Source organism: Perca flavescens, chromosome 4 (genome assembly GCF_004354835.1).
Source record: "Perca flavescens isolate YP-PL-M2 chromosome 4, PFLA_1.0, whole genome shotgun sequence".
NCBI classification, from domain to species: domain Eukaryota; kingdom Metazoa; phylum Chordata; class Actinopteri; order Perciformes; family Percidae; genus Perca; species Perca flavescens.
The window spans coordinates 34,501,207-34,526,659 of NC_041334.1; the positions used below are offsets into that span (position 1 = coordinate 34,501,207).

At 42.1% G+C, this 25,453-nt stretch overlaps 1 protein-coding gene across 8 annotated transcripts; it reads left to right on the forward strand.

Moving 5' to 3' along the window:
* Positions 1–1,822: 1,822 nt before the first annotated feature.
* phf20a (PHD finger protein 20, a) lies at positions 1,823–23,277 on the forward strand. 8 transcript variants are annotated; one of them, XM_028575499.1, is made up of 17 exons: positions 1,823–1,936; positions 3,926–4,032; positions 6,391–6,562; positions 11,263–11,347; positions 11,791–11,867; positions 11,997–12,609; positions 12,746–12,796; positions 12,882–13,151; positions 13,385–13,579; positions 13,753–13,848; positions 14,455–14,610; positions 15,039–15,217; positions 15,327–15,426; positions 17,740–17,935; positions 18,109–18,547; positions 21,035–21,215; positions 21,920–23,277. In XM_028575499.1, exons 2-17 carry the CDS (start codon positions 3,950–3,952, stop codon positions 22,060–22,062), a joined length of 3,036 nt encoding a protein of 1,011 aa, XP_028431300.1. In that variant the 5' UTR covers positions 1,823–1,936; positions 3,926–3,949; the 3' UTR covers positions 22,063–23,277. The 8 variants fall into 8 exon arrangements, with proteins under 8 accessions (XP_028431300.1, XP_028431304.1, XP_028431303.1 ...); XM_028575503.1 differs by lacking the exon at positions 1,823–1,936 and adding an exon at positions 1,949–2,094; XM_028575502.1 differs by lacking the exon at positions 1,823–1,936 and adding an exon at positions 1,949–2,090.
* Positions 23,278–25,453: the final 2,176 nt, after the last annotated feature.

Sequence of the window (25,453 nt, forward strand, 5' to 3'; positions counted from 1 at the left end):
GATTGGATGCCTTGTGTTTATGTTGTCATGTTTGCCTTTAGTTTGATAGTGGAGTACAGAGAGGAGACAGGAAGGAGGGGGGTGGGAGGGAAGAAGCGAGGAGAGACAACATGTCAACAACATAGACCCCTGGCAGGAAGATGCAACCTAATGATTTAAAAACAAATAGTCCTTAGAGAACATTTAATTTGACTCCTAATTCTAAATTACAATTAGTTGGTATGGCAAAATCAATATTCAAACTTGAAAAAGGCACTTAATGCATTAGTTGAATAATAAAATGGTGTAGCAAGATGAGTTCCACAAACTGAGAGGGTGGAGCACAATTTAATTTGTAAGATATACTCTTGACCGCCTAAATCGGTGAGAAGGATTTTATCAGAAATACTTGTATGTGACAATGATATTTTAAAGGATTCTTATTTTACCTCCATGCATTGTTTGGGTTTATTTGATCTGATTAGGATGATTTATTCATTTCAGGTGAAATGTAATGATATTTAAGCAGTATTTGTGTATTCACACTTCAAATCTGGATTTAATGAATGACTAAACTAATGGAATATTATATTTTAAGATTTGTAATTAATTATAAAAACAGTTTAATTGGTCTAAAAAGGTCAAATCCCTGCAGATTCACAACATAACATTACATTTATTCCTTAATTTTGTCCTTGAAAGGACCTTAACTTTTCAATTAAGGTGAAAACTCAAGGGTTTGTAACATATGTTTTAGGAATTATGAAGGGGTTTTAGGGATAGCCTAATTAAAGGGTTAAAACCCCTTAAAGTGAACCAAAAACATTTACAAATTGAATCTTAATTTAAAAATGAAGGTCCTTAATTAATGGGATGTTTTTCAATGTTTTAGTCAATTGTAAGGGTCTTTTCTCCCTAAACCATGCATATAATGCATTTCAAATACCTTAAAATATTACAATCTATTAATTTATCTAATAATTACCCCGTACAGCCATAGAGGGCATCTCTCATGTCAGCTTTGGATACACAACAGGTGACAACAGTCCCTCACCATCCTGTCACACAGCATTACCAACACTCATCCAATCTTCAACTGTTTGTCCTTTTATGCACATACTGCACAAAACTGCCACCTGTGTCTCTTTTTTTATTTAACAGTGTTGTATTTAAGTATACTTTTAATGTACAGTAGTTTAGATAGATAGATAGATAGATAGACAACAAGGCAACAATTGTTTATTGATATGGGTTACAATATGAATTAATTACATAAAGACATTAATGCCAGCCTAAAATGGTGGGCAAAGCCAAAATTGAGTTTAGCTCATAGACTGTACTGTTTATGGTTTAGATTGGTCACCCTCCACTCCTGTAAATAAACAGCAGTTACTTTGGGTGGACAGTGGGTGGAGCTATGCGCCCATCAGATCTGTAGATAGATGAGAACAATAACGTAACTTGCTCAGGGCCTTCCTTGAAGGATCCACATGTAGGCTTTCATAAGAGTAGCAAGGTATAGGCTAATGTTGGCCTCCATTTGATTAACTGGTGAGAATATTGTTATATTAGTCACGCCACGTCTTAAAAGCATGATTTGTTCAATTAGGTCCTTTTAAAATATATTTAAAGTGCTTCGACTAACAAATATTTACACGTTTGTGAAAATACATAAACAGGACATTTTAAAAGCAACATAATTTTGCTGCTTTTTTCAAGTGTAAATGATGTTATCGGATTACTTGAGGGCACTGGGCCGTTGTATGCGCATGCGCAATGTAGCGCCACACTGCCCGCGCATGCGCAATGTAGCGCCACACTGCCCGCGCCGGTGGTGAATGCAACTAGGAGAAATTCAACTGCGTGATCTGGACCAGGCAGGCGGAGGTACCTACACTTTAAAGGGATTACGCTGCACAATTTACACCCAACCGGATAAAGAGTGACTGGAGAACAGGTAGGAAACCCAAATTGTTTCCCTCCCCATCGCTTCAGAGTTTATAATCCCTCATAACATCGCGAATGAGGCTGGTTTGGTGGATGCGTCAACGGCGTAGCTAGATGGTGTGGTGCCGCATGTCGGCTTTCCAGTTCAAAACAAACGTGACGAAGTAGGTAATGAAATGTAACGTTTATACGTTTAGTGCTGTTCGTGTAATTAGTAATTACCGGTGTGTGTCTCTTACACGCTGTATGGGTTTCCACTGGGTGGTTTTAATGCTACGTGGTTCCTCAGTTGGGGAAGTTTAATGCTTTGCATTTCACCGCCGCTCTTTTACAGCACGAAAAGTATGACAAAGTGGGCCTACTAGCGCGAGGCCCCGAAGAGCTTTGTGAGTGACAGCTGCACGGCCAATCAGAAGCCAGTATCCCACCCACACCAGACTCGTTCGACCAGTTATATTTGCCTAAAGACCTGACGTCGCCAATGGTTTTTCTCGCGCTACTCCCACTGGTTATAAAACTCTGAACAAAGTGTATGTCAACAGCAGTAGAAGTACACAGCAGCGTTTACACCGCGGTGAACGCGACGCAACGTGTTCTCGTTGTTTGCTGTTAAGAAACAGTTGAGATCTGTGAAGTGTACGTGGAAAAATGGTGTGGGCTGCTGTTATCTCCGTTTACTACAGTAAAATATCAACCTACGATTTAACGAATCATTGCAAAATGTAACTATTTAAATTGATAATCATCATTCATTTCCTGACTCGTGATTGTGCCATCACCAACTCTCGGTTTGCGCCCTGCATGTGCAGTGCTGCCGTCTGTCTGGCTCTTTGTGCAGGCCATAAAAGCTCCTTTTCATTTTTACATATTACATATTATATTTTACTGAATATGATATTGTTTGCTTTTTGATGCGGTGCTAGGTATCTGCCTGCTGCAGACGAATAATCATAAGGGGCTTTTCCATTGTCTTCTATTGTGTCTATACGTGAAATCGGCTGACCAGAAAACACGTGGGCCGAGTAGTGTGCAGATATCCGGTTTGTACGTTACACTGAAAGCCAGTAGCTCCAGACTGCCTCCGCTATGGTGAACCGAATCGGCTATAACCTGGACAAAAGTAAGACGTTGTAATATATTTATTGAGTAATTTAAATCGTTTAAGCTTTAATTAAAGGGCGCCGCTTAGCTCTCTTGTTTGCCTGACAAAGGAGGCGCTGTTATCCGGAGGGAAGACAAAAAGATTATCCTCCTCCACCAAGCCCTTTATTTCAGTTAAGGGGCTGAACATCAGCAGCAGACTACGGGTCTATATTTGAGACTGCATAGACAAGGACCCAATATACTGTTCATCAGTCGAGTAGTCTCGCTAGCGTGGTGCATAATTACTTGCTTACTGTACTGGTGGGTGCTAACAGGAAGTGAAAGCTATGTACGAGATATCGTTCTTGTACCTTCTCTCTGTACCTTGTGCCTTTTTTTCCATATGGAGTAAAATAATACTTAAATCAGATATCCCCAGGAACCTGTGTGAAGTCGTTTCTTAGCTCTCTATTGATCACTGCACATCTTGTATTAGTTACACATTTCATCACCATTTGAGGTACATGGCTCACCGTAATATTATCAGTTTTCCCTTGCTTTACACTGTGTTACAGCGTGTAATCTTTAGCTCAATAGCTTTTCCCAGCCTGGACTGCATTATTGGTCTGCTGTCATACAATGGGAGTGCCGTACTTGTCTTTTAACACCAACCTTGCTACTCAGGTGCAAAGCTATGATTTGCCACAGTCTTTTGGAGATAATTGTTAGTGACGACCTGAGGGAGACGAGGCTGACTGCAAATTGTTTGTGAAGTCCTTGATAGTCACGTGTATTGTGTTCTTGGCTCCGCACAATGTGGGTTTCTCAGTAGTGTACCCAAGGTCATATGGGTGTAGTTTTGATTTGTATGTTTATTGGCTAATGTGTGTGTGTGTGTGTGCGTGTGCGTGTGCAGGAAGGGAGCCTTGATGTGGGCAGTATGAGTAAGACGCCCCCTAACAGAAGAGGGATATCTTTTGAGGTGGGAGCTCAGCTTGAGGCCAGAGACAACCTCAAAAACTGGTGAGTCATGGCCTCGCTCATTTCTCCCCATCCCTGTAACTGTTCACTTCCTTCACTCTTACACTCATAAATTCTCATTCTCTCCATTTTAGGCCTTGGTTAGCTATTCTGTATCTTATCAAACGTTAAAAGATTGAAGAAAGCCACTCAGACCTATCATTGCTCCTTTGCCAGTAAACAACAGCTGCTGATGAGTATGTGCTCTCAAGCAGCCTTTGATCTGGATTAGGACTGAATGATTTGGGGGGCAGGGGGGATATTTAATTGTGATTTTTCTGCCAGATATTACGATTCGATTTGTGTATTTATTTTATTTATTTTTTTAAGTGTCTTCAAAGTTCAATATTCACTGTGGAACAGATAAAACGTGTCATGGAGCATTATAACATCAGACACCATCACAAATGCTCTATATTCTTATGCAAGGATGAGGGCCCATTAGGGCTGTAACGATATGAAACCGAATTCGCGCCACTCGGACCTGTGTCGCGATGTGAGAAGACAGATTCGCGACACACCCCTTCCAACTCCCAGAGTTATCCTTCCTGTCCAGATCCAATGCTACCACGTCTTTAAATTGGTATTAGTCGTTCTGGTGCCTTATCCCCCTTAAATTTAGCTTACCGTAAAGATGGCTAAACTCAAAAGGTGGTGGGGGGATTCGGCAGGGAGGAGATTTTCGGCACAAACGCTGGTAACGCTAACAGAGGTGTAACGTTACGAATGGCCGCTGTTCTGACTCAGGTGCCTGGGTCTGTTTCCCGACGGTTCAGTGAACTGCCGTTAGCGTCGTTAGCACCGGAGTTAAGTGCTGACCGGGGTTGGATTGCTGTAATGGTAGTGGCTGGTTGCTAGCTGGCTGAGGGCTGACCGTGGATGGCAGGGCTGCCACCTCTTAGCCGATTAGTCGACTAATCAGTCGTTTTGGTCTTAGTCGACTAAGATTTCTTTAGTCGATTAGTCATTTTTTATGCTTATTCATGCTTAATTACTTATTTCCAAGAAACTTCTGAGCACATTTATGGTAAACACGAGATTTAAAGTGGTGCTTTTGCAGGATTAACTGTGGAGAAACTCAGTTTTACAGATGGTTAATTAACTACATTTATATTGTGCTTTTCTAGTCTTAACCACCTCTCAAAGCGCACAGCTCTATCAACTAATCGATTTGTCGACAAAATCGTAGAAGTGTTAGTCGACTACGAATTTCTTTAGTCGAGGACAGCCCTAGTGGATGGGTCCCCAGGGGCCGGGGCTGTTGTCAGCTCTCATCCCGACTGAAGCCTTGCAGCGCCGGGAGAGTGAGGCAGACAGACAGGGGTGTGCTATCTGGCTAAATTACCATTAGATTAGTCGTCCATCTATACAGTTAACGTTACTGATGAATTCGTGGGTTAGCCCAGAGTTGTCAAAACAATCATACTAAAAATAACTGAGCGTGTTGAACAATGTCGTAATCTTTAACCCACCAAGAATTAGCTAAGGTTATAGACCAAGCATTAGCATTAGCTACTTGTCAACCAGCACCTTTATACTGTAGTAGGCTAACCTTAAAGCAACACCAAAGCACTTTTCCTCTTCGGTCCCCCTACAGGTTGGAAGAGGAATTGTCTGTTACCATTACCATTATTCTTATGTCTCATTCGAACTACAGATCCGCTACCTTGTTACGTGTTGATGAACCACTGACACGATATTGGAAACATTATTTTAAGGTACAAAAGAATCTTTGGTGTTGGATCGATCAATATCAATAAATAAGGTCTCTGTTGTATTACTGTGTTGCCAAGTGGCACGTAATCAATGACAAAACGATGCAATCTGGCAGATAAAAAGTTGTATTACGTTTACTGAGTATAACTCTACTCCAACCCCCCCCCCATACAAAAATCGAGGTTTGTATCGAATCGTGGGTCAAAAAATCGTGATACGAACCGAATTGTGGGTTTGGTGTATCGTTACAGCCCTAGGGACCATGGGCCGTCAGCCCAGTCCTTTTGACAGACACATTAAAAACAACATAAAAAAATAAATACAGTTGAAACAGGTCCTCCTGTTCAACTCCTGGCTAAAGGACAAACAAGCTCACCTCCTAAAATGTTGGGAGTGACAGTGTGTTACTGGAGGTTGTAACTAAAAGTAATCACTTTATAGTACCGTGTCAACACCCAACGCTGCCCCCAGCATGCCAAGCAGTGTCTCATGATTCATTGTGTTTCTTTACGTTTTGATATTTTCAAGATTGACACATTTCTACTGACTTGCCCTCCTCAGTTATGATTTAGAATAAAGGATAAGGATGAGCTTTCACATCTCCAATGTCCAATCACACTTTATTGAATTTCTTTTGTCATGTAGGTATGCTGCCAACATAGAGAAGATTGACTACGAAGGTGAAAAAGTACTGATCCATTACCGCCAGTGGAGCCACCGTTACGACGAGTGGTTTGAGTGGACGAGTCCCTACCTGAGACCCGTTGAGAGGGTTCAGCTGAGGCGGCAGGGCCTGCAGGACGACGCTGCTCTACCTGTAAGCTAAGGGAACACTGTTTTGATCGTGCATGCTTTGACCTGTGTTGCATAGGGTTGGGTACCGAAACGGTAGCATTCGGACCGGATTAGAACGCAAATTTCAGTTCCTCATTTCGGTTCCGACTGAAATATTTTCCCTCTGTCGCTCCGGACAGCGGCAGACTCTTTTATTTATTTTTTTTCTTTCTCCCTTTTCCGCCGAGTGGCGCACGTGCCTGCTCGCGGTGTGAAGCGCGTGTCCGCGCTAGTCTCTGATATGCACTCTACAATCACTGCTGACAGACGGCTTTTTGTATACGCTCCGAAACGGAAGTAAAAATATCACACTTTCTCTGTAGTCTACTGTTAGACTATTGTAAATGTAGGCTACTTTTAAAATGCCATATTTTCCCCTCTGGGCTCACCAAAACGGACGTAAAAGCATATTAACCGTTCACTGCACGTGATCGCTGGTAAACATAACCCTTGCTCTGCCGAGCCTGGTGGTGGGGGAAGCGGGACAGCCTCCCCGAATTGTCTGCCCATTCAAACTCCTCATACCTGTGTGTACAGACCTCTTGGACACCATCCGAGAGTTTTCTCCTGTGCAGGACATGCCATAAGTCAGGACAGGTGTCGTATATTGTCAGAGAAGGCAAATATGGTCATTTTTCTGCAAAAGAACGGCTAAAGTTTGAAGCTGGTTGGCATGCCAACTCAACATTTATTTTGTTGTTACTTGTTAGGGCCCGAGCGCCGACAGCGGCAAAGGCCCTATTGAAACTGAAGGAATTATTATTTTCCCCGTCAAATGAATTGGCTTTTTGAGGGGCTTAACATATTCAAAAACTCACCAAATTTGGCGGTCGCATTAAGTCTGGTGAAAATGTACGTATTTTAAGGGTTTCGGGAATAGGCGCACAAAAATGGCTCGCTAGCGCCTCCTAGAAAGTTAAGAAAATTGAGCCCCTGCAGTGCGTTTAACGTAGACTCACGAAACTTGGTACACATATGTAACATGTCGAGATGTACACAAAACTTCATTAGAGCCATACCCTAAACCCAACAGGAAGTCCGCCATTTTGATTTCAAAGTACAAAATTAGTGCGATTTTGGCCATTTCCACATGTCGTACTTTAACGAACTCCTCGTAGAGATTTCATCCGATCAACTTCATACTCGGTCTGTGCCATCTTAAGACGTTAAAGATGAAAAGTTGTTAAAAGAAACTTTTTGTCATAGGGCGTGGCGGCCATTTTGTGCGTTTCGCCGCCGAAAGAGGAAGTGGGTGTAACTCGAGTGTACGTTGTCCGATTACCTCAAAACTTTGAGGACAAATGAAGGCCGATATTTACTTAAAGTCATAGCGCCCCCTAGTGGCAACAGGAAGTAGGCCTAAAAGTCAAGGTGCTATACTTTAACGAACTCCTCCTAGAGATTTCATCCGATGGACTTCAAACTTGGTCTGTACCATCCCAACACCTTAACGATGAAAAGTTATTAAAAGAAAAACTTTTCTTCAGACAGTGTGGGCGTGGCAGCCATTTTGAGTGTTTAGCAATGAACAAAGAAGTTGTTGTAACTTGAGTGTATGTTTTCGTGTCTGGCCGAAATTTCTCACAATTGACAAGGGTCCAGGCCTGAGGACACCTACAGGCCAAAATTGACTTTTGGTCATAGCGCCCCCCGCTGGCATCAGGAAATCTGCCTTATATGACAAACATCATCCGATTTACATGAAACTCAGAATTTGTGGTCTACATGTGATACTGAGCTGCCCCCTATACTTTAACCACGCCCACTTACTCAGGCCACGCCCCCATTCACCGTTCAACCGTTTAAGGTAGAGTCTAATGTGAGGTATCGTTGAACTCAGCACGGACTTGCTTTTTAATTGGTGACGGTTTGACCCGCCCCCTACGCTTTTGCCACGCCCCTTTTCACAGCTAATGAACCGTATGACGTAGAGTCTTGTGTGAACTATTGTTGAACTCGGCAGGGATTTCCCTTTTCATTGTTGACGATTTGCGGCGTCTGAGTGCCGCGCGAAAGCACGGTCACAAAGAGCGGGGTCCGCCAGTAACCCCGACGCGAGCAGAGGCGCGAGGGCCCGTCCATCGCTGCTCGCAGCTTTAATTAATAGTGTAACTGTTATTTGTTAAATTATTGTAGTTATGTGTTAGGTGACTTAGGTTTACTTATTATATATTTAAGTACTTTAAAACGTTAATATATTCAATTTAAATAATTTTCAATAAATAAAAAAAATCCATAAAAGAGCCTTTCTTTTCAGTTTTTCAAGAATCGTTTAGGAATCGTTTTTAAAGTACCGGTTCGACATTAGAATTGTAAAAATCCAAACGGTACCCCACCCTAGTGTTGCATAGAGAAATTGGAAGTTCTTGTTCTTGTTTTCCTCTTGCCTTTGTTCCAAAGTGTATTCCTGCATAGAGGTGTTCGTAGGTTGCTTTCACACCTGAGCAGTTTGGTCTGTTTTAATCAAACTCTGATTTTGTCCGATTTAGTCCGGTTCGTTTGGGGTGTTGTAAAAGCTCATTTGAACTCTGGTGCAGATCAAACAACCAGACTTTTCTCTGCTTAAAAACGGGGGACTCGGTTGGCTTCCAAGTGCACTAGAGTTTGGTTCACTAGGCCTGTAGCGACGCGTCAACGTCATATTTTTGCGTCAACGTTTCGCCACAGCTCGCCAATCACACGTGGGAGACCAAAACATTGCAGAATGGAGGTTGAAACGGCAACCTCCTCACAGAATTCCGAACAAAGCCCTGAAAAAAGCCCCATAAATCATTGAAGGTATGGGAACGTAAAGATGTCGTTATTTGCGCTCTTTGCCAAATGGAGTTGGCATACCACAACAGCAATGTGGGAGCATCTGAAACAGAGGCACCCCATTGTCACTCGTGAAGGAGACAATAACAACTAAGTACTAACGCTGGCTAAATAAATTTCATGTTTGTGTTGTGTAGCTTGAGCTCTGTGCACTTCGCAGGGCTCAAGAGTGCGACCAAAATTTGAAAGGGTGCGACTAAGATTTTTCCCAGGTCGCACCGGTGCACCTAACGTCCTCGCAACCGCTGCCTCTCCACTAACGAAGCGATGTCGTTTATCGATATGGTTTAATGTTGCGGTACATGACCCATTCCTTCTGGAAAGCCGTGCCTGTGTTTGGATCTCTCCTCCGCGCAGCTGTATTTTTTTCAAACTGGTAAAGGAAACCCTGTCTTTGCATTTTATTTTAATCACAATCTGTTTTAATAAAAGAGCTTTTGAAAAGTGGCTTTGACTTAAAACTGAATATTTAGCCCACTTTGTAAAAAAATACAGAGCTATATATCGTGTATCGCCATTCAGCGTTACGGCGATTCAAGGAAATATTTGGGTGCACCTAAATTTTGTGCTGGTGCACCTAAATAGAAAAAAGTAGGCGCACCAGTGCAACCAAGGCAAAAAGTTAGTGTGGAGCCCTGCTTCGGTGGCGCTAGCTAACTATCTTAGCTCTCCGTGCAGTTTGTTTGTGCTAGGTTAGTAGCTAACGTTAACAATAGCTAGCTACTGGCGCCTAGACAGCTGTGTTTAGCTAACGTTCGTTATCATCTAATGTTGGCTTGAATGGTAGCTAGCTTACGGCTGCAGAACACCGCGATCTATAGTAGCTAACGTGAACGTTGGCTCCCCCTAGCACCACCAGCGCACAGCTGCTAAATCTAGCTAACGGTAGCAAGCAGATTGCAGTAGCTTTTAACGTTATCTGTCTAACGTTAGCTAACTCACAAGTTACGACTAAACGTTAGTTAGCGTTAACTCATGCTGTGGTCGTTTACGAGTCAAATACATAACATTAAACTAACGTTAACCAGCTTAAACAGGCTGGCCTTTCATTTTGTATAACAGTAAAATAATTTTATTAATTTTGTGTAAAGCAGAAGATTTTTTGCTGTGCAAAACTGTTTGATAAAGTATATTATTAAGATTTTTCTGGTATTTATTTGAGATACATTATGGTTTTTATTAATCGAGCAACAGAAAAATTATCGTTATATTAATCGTCCAATTAGTCGTTAGATTAGTCGACTAATCGATAAAATAATCACCCGATTAATTGTTAAATAAATAATCGTTTACCCCCAGCCCTATGGTTCACTTAAGGTAAGAGCGTTATCCGATCAAAATACAGGAAGTGAACCAAAATCAATGCATTTACTAGCCTGCTATTTCACCCTTGCACACAATTGGCAGACTTATATATGATTTAGGGGATAACTATAAATTCAAAATGTATTATGAACATACGCTCATCGTCTGTGTAACACATTACGATCTCTCTCATCAGGGCCTGCCCTCTGCTTTACTCGCTGTCTTGTCAGCTGCTCATATTGTTCACCTTCTTCTAAAATATTAGCAACACTAAAGCAAAACCAGACAATGTCACAGTCTACCGAAGTATAGGTGTGAAAGCGACCTTCATCTGTATATATAAATAAATGAATAAATAAAAAAACAAACTGGGGTTTAATTTGCATAAGCCAAATGGGCATCTGCTACTTTAACTTGTGAGTAAAATTAGAGAACCATGTCATTTTACTAAAGCTGTAACAACAATGATGGTTTTGTTAGCATTTAACAGCTCCACTTCCCCATGAGATTTTGACAACATGCCTACAGTATGCCCCAGATCGACTGTCCCTGTCCTTCCTCCAGGGCTTTCACGTGAATGACAAGGTTCTGGCCAGCTGGTCTGACTGCCGTTTCTACCCCGCTAAGGTCATTTCGGTCAATAAAGATGGTGGGTATCAATAATTTCAGGTTTTATCTTTAATTGTTTTAACTGCATGAATCCTTAATATTTCAAGTTATTAATTAAAATAACTGTAAGTTGTTTTTTCTTGGAAGATGTTAAAGATTTTTCTCTGATTATTCAAGTTGTGTGTTGACTGTGCAACATGGAGCTTACAGTAGTCTAAAATGTTAAAGTTTCCCTTTGTTTTCAAAAAGGAAACTGTGGTATTGGATGGCATTCAATAATAGCAAAATGTTTTTCTTTCACTGGCACAGCAAAGAGAAACTATGAAGATTACAAAACTCCAAATTGAAGAATGCTTACACTAACAACAAAAAGAACAGTTGGAAGTGTAGCTTCTTCAAAACTAGTCTGTAATCGGCTACCTGACTAGCAGCTGGCTCTTGTGTAGAACATGTTTGGCATCAGTTCTCCTTTATTCCCCTCAGCATCCTACACTGTGAAGTTTTATGATGGCGTTATCCAGACAGTGAAGGGGATACACGTGAAGCCTTTTATTAAAGAGGTAAATGTCATAATTGAGCATAAACATCCATATTAATTTAATCATGTATTCTTTGTCTACATCAGTCACGTCCTGAGTGCCATTTTCTGCTTGTTTCCTAAACTTCCTCTTTGTCCTGCCTACAAATAGAGAGGTGGTGTTGGTGGAGGGAAGTCTCGGTCCTCTGAAAGGAACATGGTCAGGAGGGCCCCGAGCCGCAGAGACAGGAGGCCTCAGGAGAACGGCGGTCCCAAGAACAAGCGAGCCAGACGCAGCACCTCCGACCAGGAGGAGGATAGCAACAGTGAGGACGATGAGCGGGAAGAGGGGATGGTGAGTGAGAAGAACAAGAAAACAATTAGTGAGGTAGAGGCTGCACCCACTATCAAACAGGAAGAGGAAATGTCCGAGCAAGCAGACCAGGACAAGCCCAGGGATGTAGAAAAGGGGATGGGACTCACAAATGGGGTGAAGGTAGAAGAAGACTATGAGCAAAACGAAGAAAGGTGTCACGTAAATGGAGAGGTGAAGAAGGAAGAGGTGAAGAAGGAAGAGGTGGAAACGGAAGGGAGTGAATCAAAGCCATACACAGAGTCGCCCAAGCCATACACAGAGTTTCCCACTCAGACGTCGGCACAGATGGAGCAGGTGCCTGTCGCTATAACAACAACAGAATCCAATGGAGATGTGGAGCAGAAGCCAAACATCCAATCGGAGAGCTCTCAGCCTGCCGCGGAAGTGCCGCCTCCCCAGCCTGTGAAACGTAAGTGTTAATGATGTTAATTAGCAGAAATGTCATTGGATCTGTAGGATTGAGAAAACAAGCTACTGAGTGCAGTGGATATCACATAGCATCTGGGCGTACTGTTAAGACATACATTTCTTTCTTTTTTCGGTAGCGGTAAGGAAGCAGGGTTTCCACAACCCCAACAGATTCAGCAGAGAACCTTGTGAGTACAACTCAAAACCTATTGGACAAATACAGTCATTATTTGCATTCTTTGATCTGCCACTTATGTTTTTTCCTTGTTTTAGTGTACCGTGTTATCAAAAACCAACCTCCTCCCGTCCTGTCCATCAACCTCGACCACAACCCCTTTAAGTGCAGTGCTCCCGGCTGCACAAAGTCGTTCCGTAAGGCCAAGCTGCTGCACTACCATATGAAATATTATCATGGCGAGGAGCAGCCTCCGGAGGCGGAGCGCAGCCCCACCAGGAATGTCCAGACCAGGGCCTCTGAGAAACAGGCTACTACCACCGGTTTGGACGGCCCAAAGAGAAGGCGCACCATCTCTGCCTCTATGCGTAAGTTCCTCTCTATCTATAGAGTTTTATTAGAAATTGGATCAGCTGCTATTTCAAACCCTAATCTATGTTAAGCAACCACAAAATCTGAAAATACTGAATCATGACCTGCTTTAATCACTAATCTTACGATTCAAAATTAAGTCTGCATTGTATGTATTGCACTTCCAGCCATGCAGAAATATCAGAGCTTTGGGCTTATATTTGGCCTTATTTTTTTTTATTTTTCTCAGACTCTGTTGGGCCTGCCACGGCTCCTCGTGGAGAGGTGAAGACTGCAGGCAGGCGAACATCAGCCCCGCCTGCAGTCAACACCCAGAGCCATCAGCAGAGGGCACTGCTGAGGGAGAAGAGCAAGGAGAACCAGCTGGACAGGAACGGATGCCAGCAGCAGGACAAGGAGTCGGACAAGAGTGGCTTTGACATTGGTCAGTATCATGCAGTATGAATGTGTTTATTAAGTGACAAAATGACTGCATTGTGTTACATAGAGTCATGCATGTGCACTGTTAGTTTCCATCTTGCAGTACAATTTTGCTTATAGAATAGAGAAGTGCTGTGATGGCTATGCATAACCAAGGCTTACCTTTATTGTCCACAGGGTCATTAAAAGACAAACTGAAAGAGAAACCGAAACAGAAGGACTTCCTCCGCATTAAACTAAAGAAGAAGAAGAAGAAAAAGAAGGCCAAGTCTGGTAAGAAGGGGCCCCTGGCATCGGGCCTCCTCACATGTCTGCTGCTCTGCATGTGCACTCATTGTGACATTGTGGAAACGGCTAGCCTGCGAAGCATTATATACTCCAATTCACTCCTCTTGGTGTGGTGGCTGAGCCTTTGTGTGTGGGAGAAGTGTTACATCTGTCGCTGGCCTCTGTCCCTCCATTATGCCAATCGGAAAGCTCAAACTCATTTCTTTTACATCATAGCTTTCATTTGCTCTTGTATACAACAACTCAACAGTGCTGGTGATGAAAAGCCAGCTTTTGTTGGCACTGATATTGACTAATACAAACACACAAATCCAACGCCATGCTCTCTATTCCTAGTTGGCATTCACATGTATGTACATTTTGTTTGGCATGCCCACATATACTGTAGGTTACCTTCCACATTGATTATTTCATACTACTAAAAGGCCCTGAAACACGGCCGGTATGGATTTTTATCAAATTGATTGTCCCTGACTGTTCTTGAGTCTATTATTTGTCCATGTTTGTTGTGCCAGGGTTTGTCACCTCCTGATGGATTTCCAAAGTTGACATTTTGTTTTACATCTGCTTCCCCCCTTCCCTGTATGACAGACTACACAGGTAGTGAGGAGAATATTGACATCTCAGTATTGGGTCTTCCGTCCAAATTGAATTTGCCATACAAATTCCCCCCCTCACACAATCACAAGCCTGAGGCCTACCCCAGCAGGCCTGGATACAGCTACTCACAGCAGATACATGTGGATGGTGGGTATCTCTGTGACTGTGTGTGTGTGTTGGTTTGTCTGTGTGACTGTACATGGCTTCCTCTCCCCTCCATTTTTCTATTGCCTCTGGATTCAATCCATCATGCTGTTGTAATTTGACGTGCATCACACCTGGTATCTGTGTCAAATGTTGCTCATAACACACCATGACCTACAGAATTAAACTGGCTGCTGTCACAGATGAGACCAAATTTGTTAAACGCTTGGTTGATTGAATCCTGAGCTGTTCTTTGCTGCTATGGCTTGCTTCATCATGTAATCCACAAATAATCATGAAGACTCACATAGTGCAACACATTTTGTAGAGGTAAAGAATATTAATTAAACTAAATTGTATCAGGAAAAGTTCATTCCTGTTGTGTCATTCCCATGACAAATCAGTAGTTCTGTTTGTGCCTGTTACTGTAGACGAGGATAGCATTAGTGACTGGTCCACTGACAGCTGTGGGTGGAGCGACGATGACTTTGGGGTGGATTTGGACGTCACCACACCTCCCCTGAGTGTGGACTCTGGTGCTGTGGACACAAGTGAAGAGATAGTGCGATGTATCTGTGAGGTGGAGGAAGATAATGACTTCATGATTCAGGTGAGCTGGTTGTTTTTTGTCACCACTTGTAGCATGTCTACATTGCAAGCACTTTTCTTTTAGTCTTAGGGTTGCCTTATTTTATAAAACATGCGTGTCCTTCCCTCAGTGTGAAGATTGTTTGTGCTGGCAGCATGGTACCTGCATGGGCCTGCTGGAAGACAATGTTCCAGACCGATACACGTGCTACATCTGCAGAGACCCACCAGGTGAGGGGAAAAATACCACCACCTTTTAGCTATAAATTACACACTGTCATCATTTAGATTTGTTGACTTCACAGCATCTGTTTGGCTAATCTGGTAGAGAACACTGCAGGCTTCCTCTTTGATTTGACAAAGTACCTGCCATCTAGTGGACAATAACAAAAATGACGTGTACAATTAACAGTGGACGTTGAAGATTACTATGGATATTGTATGTATTTTAAGATCACTATGGATAGTGCATTATATAATAATGCGGTTTTACATTGTGATTATGAAGTTTATGCTTAACACTGATCTTGCCTCATGAATTTATGTTCTTGCACATCAAACATCCTGTTTTCTGCTAAAAGAAAACAATGTTTACTAAGGGTGTCACAATTTTAATTCGAAATTGAGCGAAATTCAGTCACAATCTCAAACTTCGAATAAAAAAAAATGGAATTGTCGATGCTGCCACGCCCCCATGTCACGTCCGGTCGGCTTGCCAAGTGGCCACGCCCCCACGTCACAAACAACCCCCACAATTTAAATTTCAATAGATCCTTTTCCTCTCAAAATCACAACTCTATCTTCGAGATCCCTAGCAAAACCCACAAACAAAAAAGAACAGTCAGGTTCCCCACGGCACACCAAAAACCAAACTAGTGAAGCCTCTTGCTTTTAGTTGATAATCTTTGATTGCCTCCTTAGCGGAGTTACCTCCGGCTACGGCAAATACTCTGACGTCACTGCGGAGACTGTACGGCTGTGAGCGTGGGGTTAGGGTTTTCCGGTAGAATCGCAGAGGAAGAAAGGAAGACGAGTAATCTGCTTAGAACAAGCCTTAAAAAAAAAAAAAAAAACGGGACCTTTTACTCGTCGCCGAGGGCTGGCAAGCTACGGAGCCACTCATTGGATGGAATCGGCCTCTTCCACGGGTGAGTGTTAGCGCCATTTTAGTTTGCAATTGCCGGCATAAGTATCGAGGCGGACTGGGGGTAGGTCTGTGACGCAGGACATGTAGGACCCATTGACTGTAAAATGAACAGTCTATGGTAGGACCAAAAAGCAGCGATCGCTACAAGTCACAGTCAGTGTCCAATTCCGCCACGCTTCTTTCTGCGCCCCTTCTGATGTAGAAATGGAGAAGGACACAGGGAGTAACATATGTTCAACTGTTCGGAAATAGTTTAAGATACTTAATTGTTCAGAGAATACTGTGGACGTGGCTGTTTTTATTGTTTTTGTTGTGAACTTGATCTCCTGTGAAGAAGACTGCAGTTACAAAAGAGAAACTAGATGGCAGGTTATTTTGCTTACGTTTCCAATTGACTCAAGATATAAGTTATTGTTATATTATGTTGTTAATAAATGTTTCAAACTTGACAATGTAGCGTGGTACATTGAGAACAAAGGTCAGATATTATATTGCATAAAAGTCTAGTCTAAAAGTGGCATAGCAACCTGTGCTTTAAAAAAAAAAACCAAATCAAATTTAGTCGAATCAAGGATTTGGAGAATCGTGACACCCCTAATGTTTACCAGGACACAATAAACTCCCCGGTGTGGCAAGCACAGTCCAGAATATGCCGCCAGTTATAGAAAGTGATGATAAAAATAGGAGAAGAGCCATTCATTTGTGTCCCTCAATATCACAAAACGGTGAAACTACAGAATGTTTGTGCTGCAGGTTGCCTTTTGTAACATTAAGCGGAACATAGTCCTAAATAATATAGGCCTATAGGGGCCTTAGTGTGTCCACAGTAAATGTGAAAATAAAGAGCTGGATATTTATACCCTAGCTGTTTTTTAGCTAGCAGGGTGTTGAGGGGAGGGAGAGAGAATTACTTTGCTTTCTCTTTTTCATCAAATCCGCAATTTCAGTTCATAAAGTTCCTGCAATTTCATCGCATAAAACTGCATAAATATCCTGCATATTTCATCGCGTTTTTTAAGAAAACGTGCCGCATAATCGAGGATATTTGCCCACAACAATCACAAAAAAACTCTGCATTTTTCTGGAAGGACTGAGATACATGGGCTACGATACGGTTCAGGGACACTACATTTTATTATGGAACAATTCAATGAGATACAATTCAATCTGATAGATACTGTTAATGTAAATGCATTCATTTTCCATTTATAAATTTAAAATAAGCCAATTCTATAAAAAGAAGCATTGCCTACCTTCAAATATATATATTTCGTAAAAGGGACCAGGAAATAGCGAAGCTTACGACATGCTAATAGTATAACTTCAACTTCATTAGCTAGCCCACACAAGTAGTTGCATGTCATAACATTTCATTGCAATATGTTCATTATTTCCAGGTCAGAGGCAGAGCCTGCGCTACTGGTACGATCGTGAGTGGTTGAGCAATGGTCACATGTACGGCTTGTCCTTCCTGGGAGAGAACTACTCTCACCAAAATGCCAAGAAGATCACCACCACCCACCAGCTGCTGGGAGATGTGCACCACGTAGTAGAGATCCTTAATGGACTGCAGCTCAAGATGAGCGTCCTACAGTGAGTACAAAGGAATCGCATGAAGAGGGGTGCTGGAGTCAAATTTAAATCTGGATCATGACCTACATTTTTGTTGACCAAATCAACCAGTTTCAATAGAACATTTTATTAGTTAATCAGTTTATATAATGCAATGTTTACACACTGGTCTAATCTTTCTTTTGGCTTATCAGGAGCAACACTCACCCGGACTTGCATCTGTGGCGGCAGCCCTGGAAGCATTTGGAGAGGTCACGGACCACCTCTGACTCGTGTCGTGGCAGTGATGCAGCTCCATCTCCTGTGACCCCTGATGAGGACATGAGTCGAGGTGAAATTTTAATGTCCAATGCTCTGGAGAAGCTGAGCCGGGCTGCTACATCTGCCACCTCCTCTTCGTCCTGCTCCTTCCCCTTCCCATCCTTCCAGGACTCATACATTACCAGTGAACATTGCTACCAGAAACCACGGGCGTACTACCCGGCGGTGGAGCAGAGGCTGGTGGTGGAGACCCGACAGGGCTCCGAGCTGGAGGACAGCCTGAGAAGCACCGAGGAACTGTTGGAGCGGGAGCAGCGCTACGGAAGCCTGCTGGAGATGGACAAGCCAAAATCAACAGGCACCAGTTCCAAGGTTAGGCCTTAATCCACAACCGACAAGGATGATGAAAGTGCAGCCTGAGTTGTCACTATAGAGTAGTAAAATGAGTGTAAACACTCACACAATCCTAGAAATATTTTTTCCTTCTGTAAAATCACATTTGAAGGAGTATTGAAAATATGCTCCTCAAAACAAATGCAGGATTTATAAATGGAGAAAATAGGAGGTTTGTCAGTCAAATGGCACTGAAATACTACAGTATACATATGACTCCAGTTGCGGTTGCTGTGGAGAAGGTGTTCACCAGAGAGAGCGGTGAGAATCTAGTCATTTTCATAATTCCTTGTTGTTGTAATCGGTAACAAAATACAGCACCAGTTGCAGAATGAATGTTGTATTAACCAAGATTCTGGATGTGAAGCTGCTGTTTAACAAGTTAAGTAGTTAACAAGTTTTACAAAGCTCAACTCGGAGATGTTCACAAGTCATTTTTTGCAAGTCCAAGTCTCAAGTCTTTGAGGGGCAAGATCAAGTCTCAAGTCTTTGAGCTCGAGGTCAAGTCTCAAGTCTCTGGCCATCTGATCTGTCCCTAACACTATGTTGTTAAATCTTATGAATTCAAAGCATGTCCTGTAGCTACCGTCCATACAGTACAGTATGGATAACTTTATGGGGTCTACTTAACACATCTAGCCCTCGGACCTGGTGAAATACTAACCTCTCTGTCACATCATATGGGTACAACTATAAAGATACAATTTGCATGTTCCCAGCATTAGCACAACACTTTGCGATGGTTAGTTTGTTACCTGTGATGATATATGCTAAATGTAACATCTCTTTCACAAAAAAAAATGTCTAATGTCGAAGTGGAAATCAAGAGAAAAGTGGCAGCGCCACACCAGTTACAGAACAACATGCATCTCAGTGTCAGTCTAAATTACGCACAATAAGTAGTTTGAACTCACTGATGTAATGCCATTTATTCTCTAAGAGTTAGTACGCTCAGTGAAACTGAGTCCAGCGCGAGGGAGACCCGACTCAGAGGAGGAGAAGTTAGTGAGGCCAGCGTCTCCACGGCAGGGGACGGATCCGCTGCGCCACGCATGGATGAAATAATGAAATAATAATACAGTAATATAAATATGTGCAGAATTAAGACAGTCAAGACAGTGTTTGGTGGACCGGCTACACCTTGTTCACTTAATAGCCTACAAATCATCCACGGGATCAATTACGCATCACACCCGACACAGCGTTTGTTCCTGGGGAGATGGATCCGTGCGTCCCGCCTCCTGTGCGCCATGGATTTCTTAGCCTCAGCGACTGCTAACTATAAAGATACTATTTGCCCGTTCCCAGCATTAGCTCAACACTTTGCAATGGTTAGCTTGTTACCTGTGACAATATATGCTAAATGTAACGTCTCTTTCACATTAGCGTGTGAGTGACTGACCTATTTAGGTGCCCGATGAAGTCCGACGACGTTGATCCGGCATCTTGGTGCCACACACTTTGCATGCAGCTGTTTGCTTACTGCCACTGTTTACAAAGTTATTGAAAGCAAAACTAATGACAAAAGGAACAACTCCGGGAGGACTTGGTGTCGCCATCGGCAATGCATTTTTTGATATGTGAGTGTGCGCACATAGGCGGATGCGTTACGTTGCACATTATGGCAAAGGGCAGGGGACATACAGCTCATCATACGTTTCCCCGTATATGCGCCAATAAAAGAAAATAGAAATACATGAATACATTTAGATTTAAAAAGCAATAATTGCATGAAAACAGGTTGTTGACGAGTCTCGAAGTCCGAGTCAAGTCTGAAGTCAGCTGTTTGTGCAACTTAAGTGCGACTCGAGTCCGAGTCTCAGACTCGAGTCCCTATCTCTGGCTCAACTTCTTAACTCCCTCTTGCAGTTTGTGGCAAAGAAAACACATTTTAAAACAGAACATTTGTAGTTTGTAGTTGTAGGCCTGCACAATATGAGGAAAATATGCCATAACGTTGTTAACTATGGCAATAATGGTATTACTTGCAATAAACGGATATTAAAGTGTACTCAGTTCTGCCTTTCTGCTGCTTTAAGTGTTCTGCTAAAATACAGCAAATTGCTTGTTGAATTTAAAAAACCCAGGCACCAATAAAAAAAAAAAAAAAAAAAAAAGTGAATTACATTTTAAAGTGTAGTTTTCTACTGATACTCTTTGAACTAACTCAAAAAAATTGTCTTTTGTGATATGTTGCAGCCTTTCGCGAATTATTGCGGAAAGTTGATATCACGATAGCGATTTAAAAAAAAAAAAAAAAAAAATCTTGAGTTACTCAAGTGATTCAAGGATTTGGCTGAGCCTTTGTTTGACCACCAATCATGTAGTAGCAACCACCTTTTGGTTGTTTTATTGCTCGTGTGCATGAATCATGTGCATTGATTTGGCAGAAAGCTTTTGTATGAAGAGGTCTAACCCTGGTTGAAGTGAAAGTCTTGTCTGATGATTTCACCTGAATGTCTCTAGGCTTTAATTGGTGGCTCTTGGTCCCAGACTGAGATGAGGGAAGAGGGTGGAAGAGATCCTGGAGGGGCTGCAGATAACAGCAGGCAGCATCAACAGAGGCAGATCAACCTGCTGGATCACATAGATGCAGTCCAGGACGAGGTCTCGCACAGGATGGACTTCATTGAGCGGGAGCTGGACGGTAAGACCTGCAGTGGCCCTGGACCTGGTTACTAACGTTGTCTCTTTAGCAGGTGTTCCGTCCCCTTCGATGGATTCAGGGACGAAAACACGAAAGTCAAGAAATAGTGACAGAGTCGATGTAAAAGTAAAAAAACTGAAGTGTTTATTCTCAACATATGAAAATGGTTCACAAAAGGTGGTGAAGGATAGGACCTGGAGGTCATGCCAAAGAAATTAAATTAATCTAACAAAACTAGGAAATTTTGGGATTAGATTTTTTTTTTTTTTTTTTTTTTTTTTTTGAAAGGTGAAGATGTCAACAATCAGTCCATAACATTAGCAGCCAACTGTTTCATGTTGATAACCTATTATGTTTCAGGTGAGATCACAAACCATTAGCTAGTAGGTGTGGCTAATAATTCCAATGTGCTAAGTCTTCCTTTGGTAAGTTTCCTACCTTAGCTGTGGTTGCCTTAAAACTTGGCTGCAAAGTGACAAGTTGTTGTGAAAAATTTAAATTATTAAAATTATGCAACAGCCCAGACACTGTCATGCTCAAATGGTTGTGAGGATTGCATCTCACACCTAGGTTGGCCTAAACCAGCACACCCTAACACTCCCAGGTGGTGTGTCCTTGAGGACAGGACAGTCTTTGTGGGTTCAAAGAGGCCCATGATGTGTAACCATGTGCTCACCTCTGCTCCTTGTGCTCGTCCTCCTCAGTGCTGGAGAGCTGGCTGGACTACACCGGGGAGTTGGAGCCTCCTGAACCTCTGGCCCGTCTGCCTCAGCTTAAACACCGCATGAAACGGCTGCTGACACAGCTGAGCAAGGTGCAGCAGATTGCCCTGTACAGCTCCACATGAGGGCGCCAGAGAACAGCAGCGGTGTCAGTCCCCACACAGCATCAGAAACGGAGCAGCCGAGGAAGCTCACTGGTCTCTGGCTGCAGAGATAACGATATTAATGCAAGTGCAAGACTCCGATTGTTCAGCACATTCTCCCTGACCTGACTTCTGCAGCCGTTTCTCCTTTTTAAAAGGTTATGTGGTGGAATCCGATGCTTCGGCCTGCCAGTGTCATATATTGATATTTATATGAACATGTATGGAAAGTCAGCATCATAAATCAGGATTGAACACAAAAAGTAACCTCGTAAATGCAGGAGAAAATCCTTAGGACCAGATTACACTTCTGTGGTTCCCATGCAACTCTAAACCTTATGGATGCCTTTTGTCTGAGCTACTGCTTAAGGTTGCCCCGTCTCTCTCAGTACACAGTGCTTTACATGCAGAAGCTTTATATTTGAAATTGCGATCGAGTTCCTGAGCCTACACAGCCTCTTTGCTATAGTTTTTGAACATGTTTTCAAATGGTCACTGTTTTTGCGTCAACAATGTCCCAAAGTTTAGTTTTGGTCACCTGCCATGCCATACTGCATTAAAACTGTTGCTGTAAGTGTGGACAGACAGTAACTTGAAGACATCCAGTATGTAAGGACACTTTACCAGCAGTCTACAAATAATTGTTTCTGTTTTTGACCTACTCTAGGGTTTATTTTATATTACACTGTGAAGTTATTTTTGTCTGGAATCAAAGGCATCTTATTTTCAGTTTTAGAGACGTAACAAGTGTCTTCTGTCTTAAACTGTAATGTAATTCTTTTCTAACAGTCCCCTCATCCTTGTACCAGTTTTATCAGTTAACGTTTGTGTTTGTCAGTTACCGTATCCCTTACTTCAACTTACTATTTGCATTGTTGCTGTTGCACTTGACCCATGATTCACTGAATACTGTAATGTGGACTTGTCTTTTCTTAACCTAGCATATTGTGCTTTTTCAGTGACCTATACTACTTAGAAGACCTGTATATTTCTTTTCTGTTCTTTTTCATCTGTTTATTTACAGTATTTGGCTTGTTTGTAAATATATTCAAAAAATGTGCTCTTTATTGAAAACATTCTCCAACTTATATTGTATGCTAATGTACTGTAAGTGTCTGGCTTAGAAGCAGGGAAATGTCAAAAACAATGCAAACAGATTTGCTGGTCCATAAATAAACTATCATTGTTATTAATCACTATGGGCATATTCTTGGCTATTTTGTCATTTGTGTCTCTGACAATGCTGGGTTTTTGAAAAACGGTGTTCCTTGTCATCCTATTTATCCAGCTGGCAATAACACGATCTGTGAAGTCAAAGGTTGCATCATTCAGTTTGATGTAACATGTTTTCATCTGATTTATGCTCTTATACAATCAGATTGAAATTGGGGGTAGCCATATTCTTGAAGGCCTCTGCTTTTGACAGTTTTTTTTTTTTCAGAACTAGAGGAGACCCTGCTGAGGTGCTATTGTGCAAGGCATTCAACCTCCCAACTCTACAGTAGAGCTGCTCCTGACTGGAAAACAGCAGTGGTTGCACTGGGCAGCTGCAGTTGGGAGAACTGTATGAACAAGAGGGACTTTTTGGGGGGCAGAGATTGCGTTCATACTTTGATGTAATGTGTTTTTATTATAGCCGTTTTCTGCGGTTACATAATCTGATTTGAAAATAGAAACTTGATGAGAATTCAAATCGGTTAATCCCCAAAATTTGACCCAGCATCATGTGGTGATAGATTACAAATTATATGTTGCCCACGAAGAATTTACAGAGTCTAGTCAACGTGTTTTGTTTATTTTAAGGGCGTTGGAGTATTACCAAAAATGGACTAAGTTAAAAAGACAAATACCCTTGATAAAATAAATAAATGCAGTTATCTTACCTCATCAAAAGTGGGTGTTTACTCTCAGGCATGCACTGTATGCCTTTCATTTTTACCCCAAGACTGAGCAGCATAAATTTGGTATCCATCATAAAATGCAATATAAGGTTGTGAGTCCAGTTTTAATACATTTGACTTGTCAGAACCGTCTGCATTTTGTTTCCCCGTGCCTTGGGTGCAGAGTCTCATCTTCACAGGCTGTCACTAGGATGAACACTTACAGGCGTGAAAATGTCAATTATGAGTTTTTTACATTAATATGTGTTCCCCCAGCCTGCCTATGGTCCCCCAGTGGCTAGAAATGGTGATAGGTGTAAACCGAGCCCTGGGTATCCTGCTCTGCCTTTGACAAAATGAAAGCTCAGATGGGCCGATCTGGAATCTTCTCCTTATGAGGTCATCATAAGGAGCAAGGTTACCTCTCCTTTCTCTGCTTTACCTGCCCATGAGAGAGACATCATGGCTTTCAAACGAGCAAAGTGGCAGTTGGTCATGGCCACACCCCCACCCTCCACCTTGCCCCCCCCTCTCTCTCCTCCTCAGTAGCTACAGACACAGAAATGGCACATACTAAGGAAAGCTCATTGTGGGACTGGCTCTAGTGGCTGTAATTCTGCACCAAGGCGGAATTTCGGGAAAGATACTTCAGATACAGTATTAGGGGACCACTAAGGTCTATATAAAAGAGACTTCAGATACAGTATTAGGGGACCACTAAGGTCTATATAAAAGAGACTTCAGATACAGTATTAGGGGACCACTAAGGTCTATATAAAAGAGACTTCAGATACAGTATTAGGGGACCACTAAGGTCTATATAAAAGAGACTTCAGATACAGTATTAGGGGACCACTAAGGTCTATATAAAAGAGACTTCAGATACAGTATTAGGGGACCACTAAGGTCTATATAAAAGAGACTTCAGATACAGTATTAGGGGACCACTAAGGTCTATATAAAAGAGACTTCAGATACAGTATTAGGGGACCACTAAGGTCTATATAAAAGAGACTTCAGATACAGTATTAGGGGACCACTAAGGTCTATATAAAAGAGACTTCAGATACAGTATTAGGGGACCACTAAGGTCTATATAAAAGAGACTTCAGATACAGTATTAGGAGACCACTAAGGTCTATATAAAAGAGACTTCAGATACAGTATTAGGGGACCACTAAGGTCTATATAAAAGAGACTTCAGATACAGTATTAGGGGACCACTAAGGTCTATATAAAAGAGACTTCAGATACAGTATTAGGGGACCACTAAGGTCTATATAAAAGAGACTTCAGATACAGTATTAGGGGACCACTAAGGTCTATATAAAAGAGACTTCAGATACAGTATTAGGGGACCACTAAGGTCTATATAAAAGAGACTTCAGATACAGTATTAGGGGACCACTAAGGTCTATATAAAAGAGACTTCAGATACAGTATTAGGAGACCACTAAGGTCTATATAAAAGAGACTTCAGATACAGTATTAGG

Coding starts and splice junctions, on each gene's coding strand:
- phf20a (XM_028575498.1), top strand. Junction 12,797..12,881: donor CAGATTCAGCAGAGAACCTT/GTGAGTACAACT, acceptor TCCTTGTTTTAG/TGTACCGTGTTATCAAAAAC. Junction 13,849..14,454: donor GAAAAAGAAGGCCAAGTCTG/GTAAGAAGGGGC, acceptor CCTGTATGACAG/ACTACACAGGTAGTGAGGAG.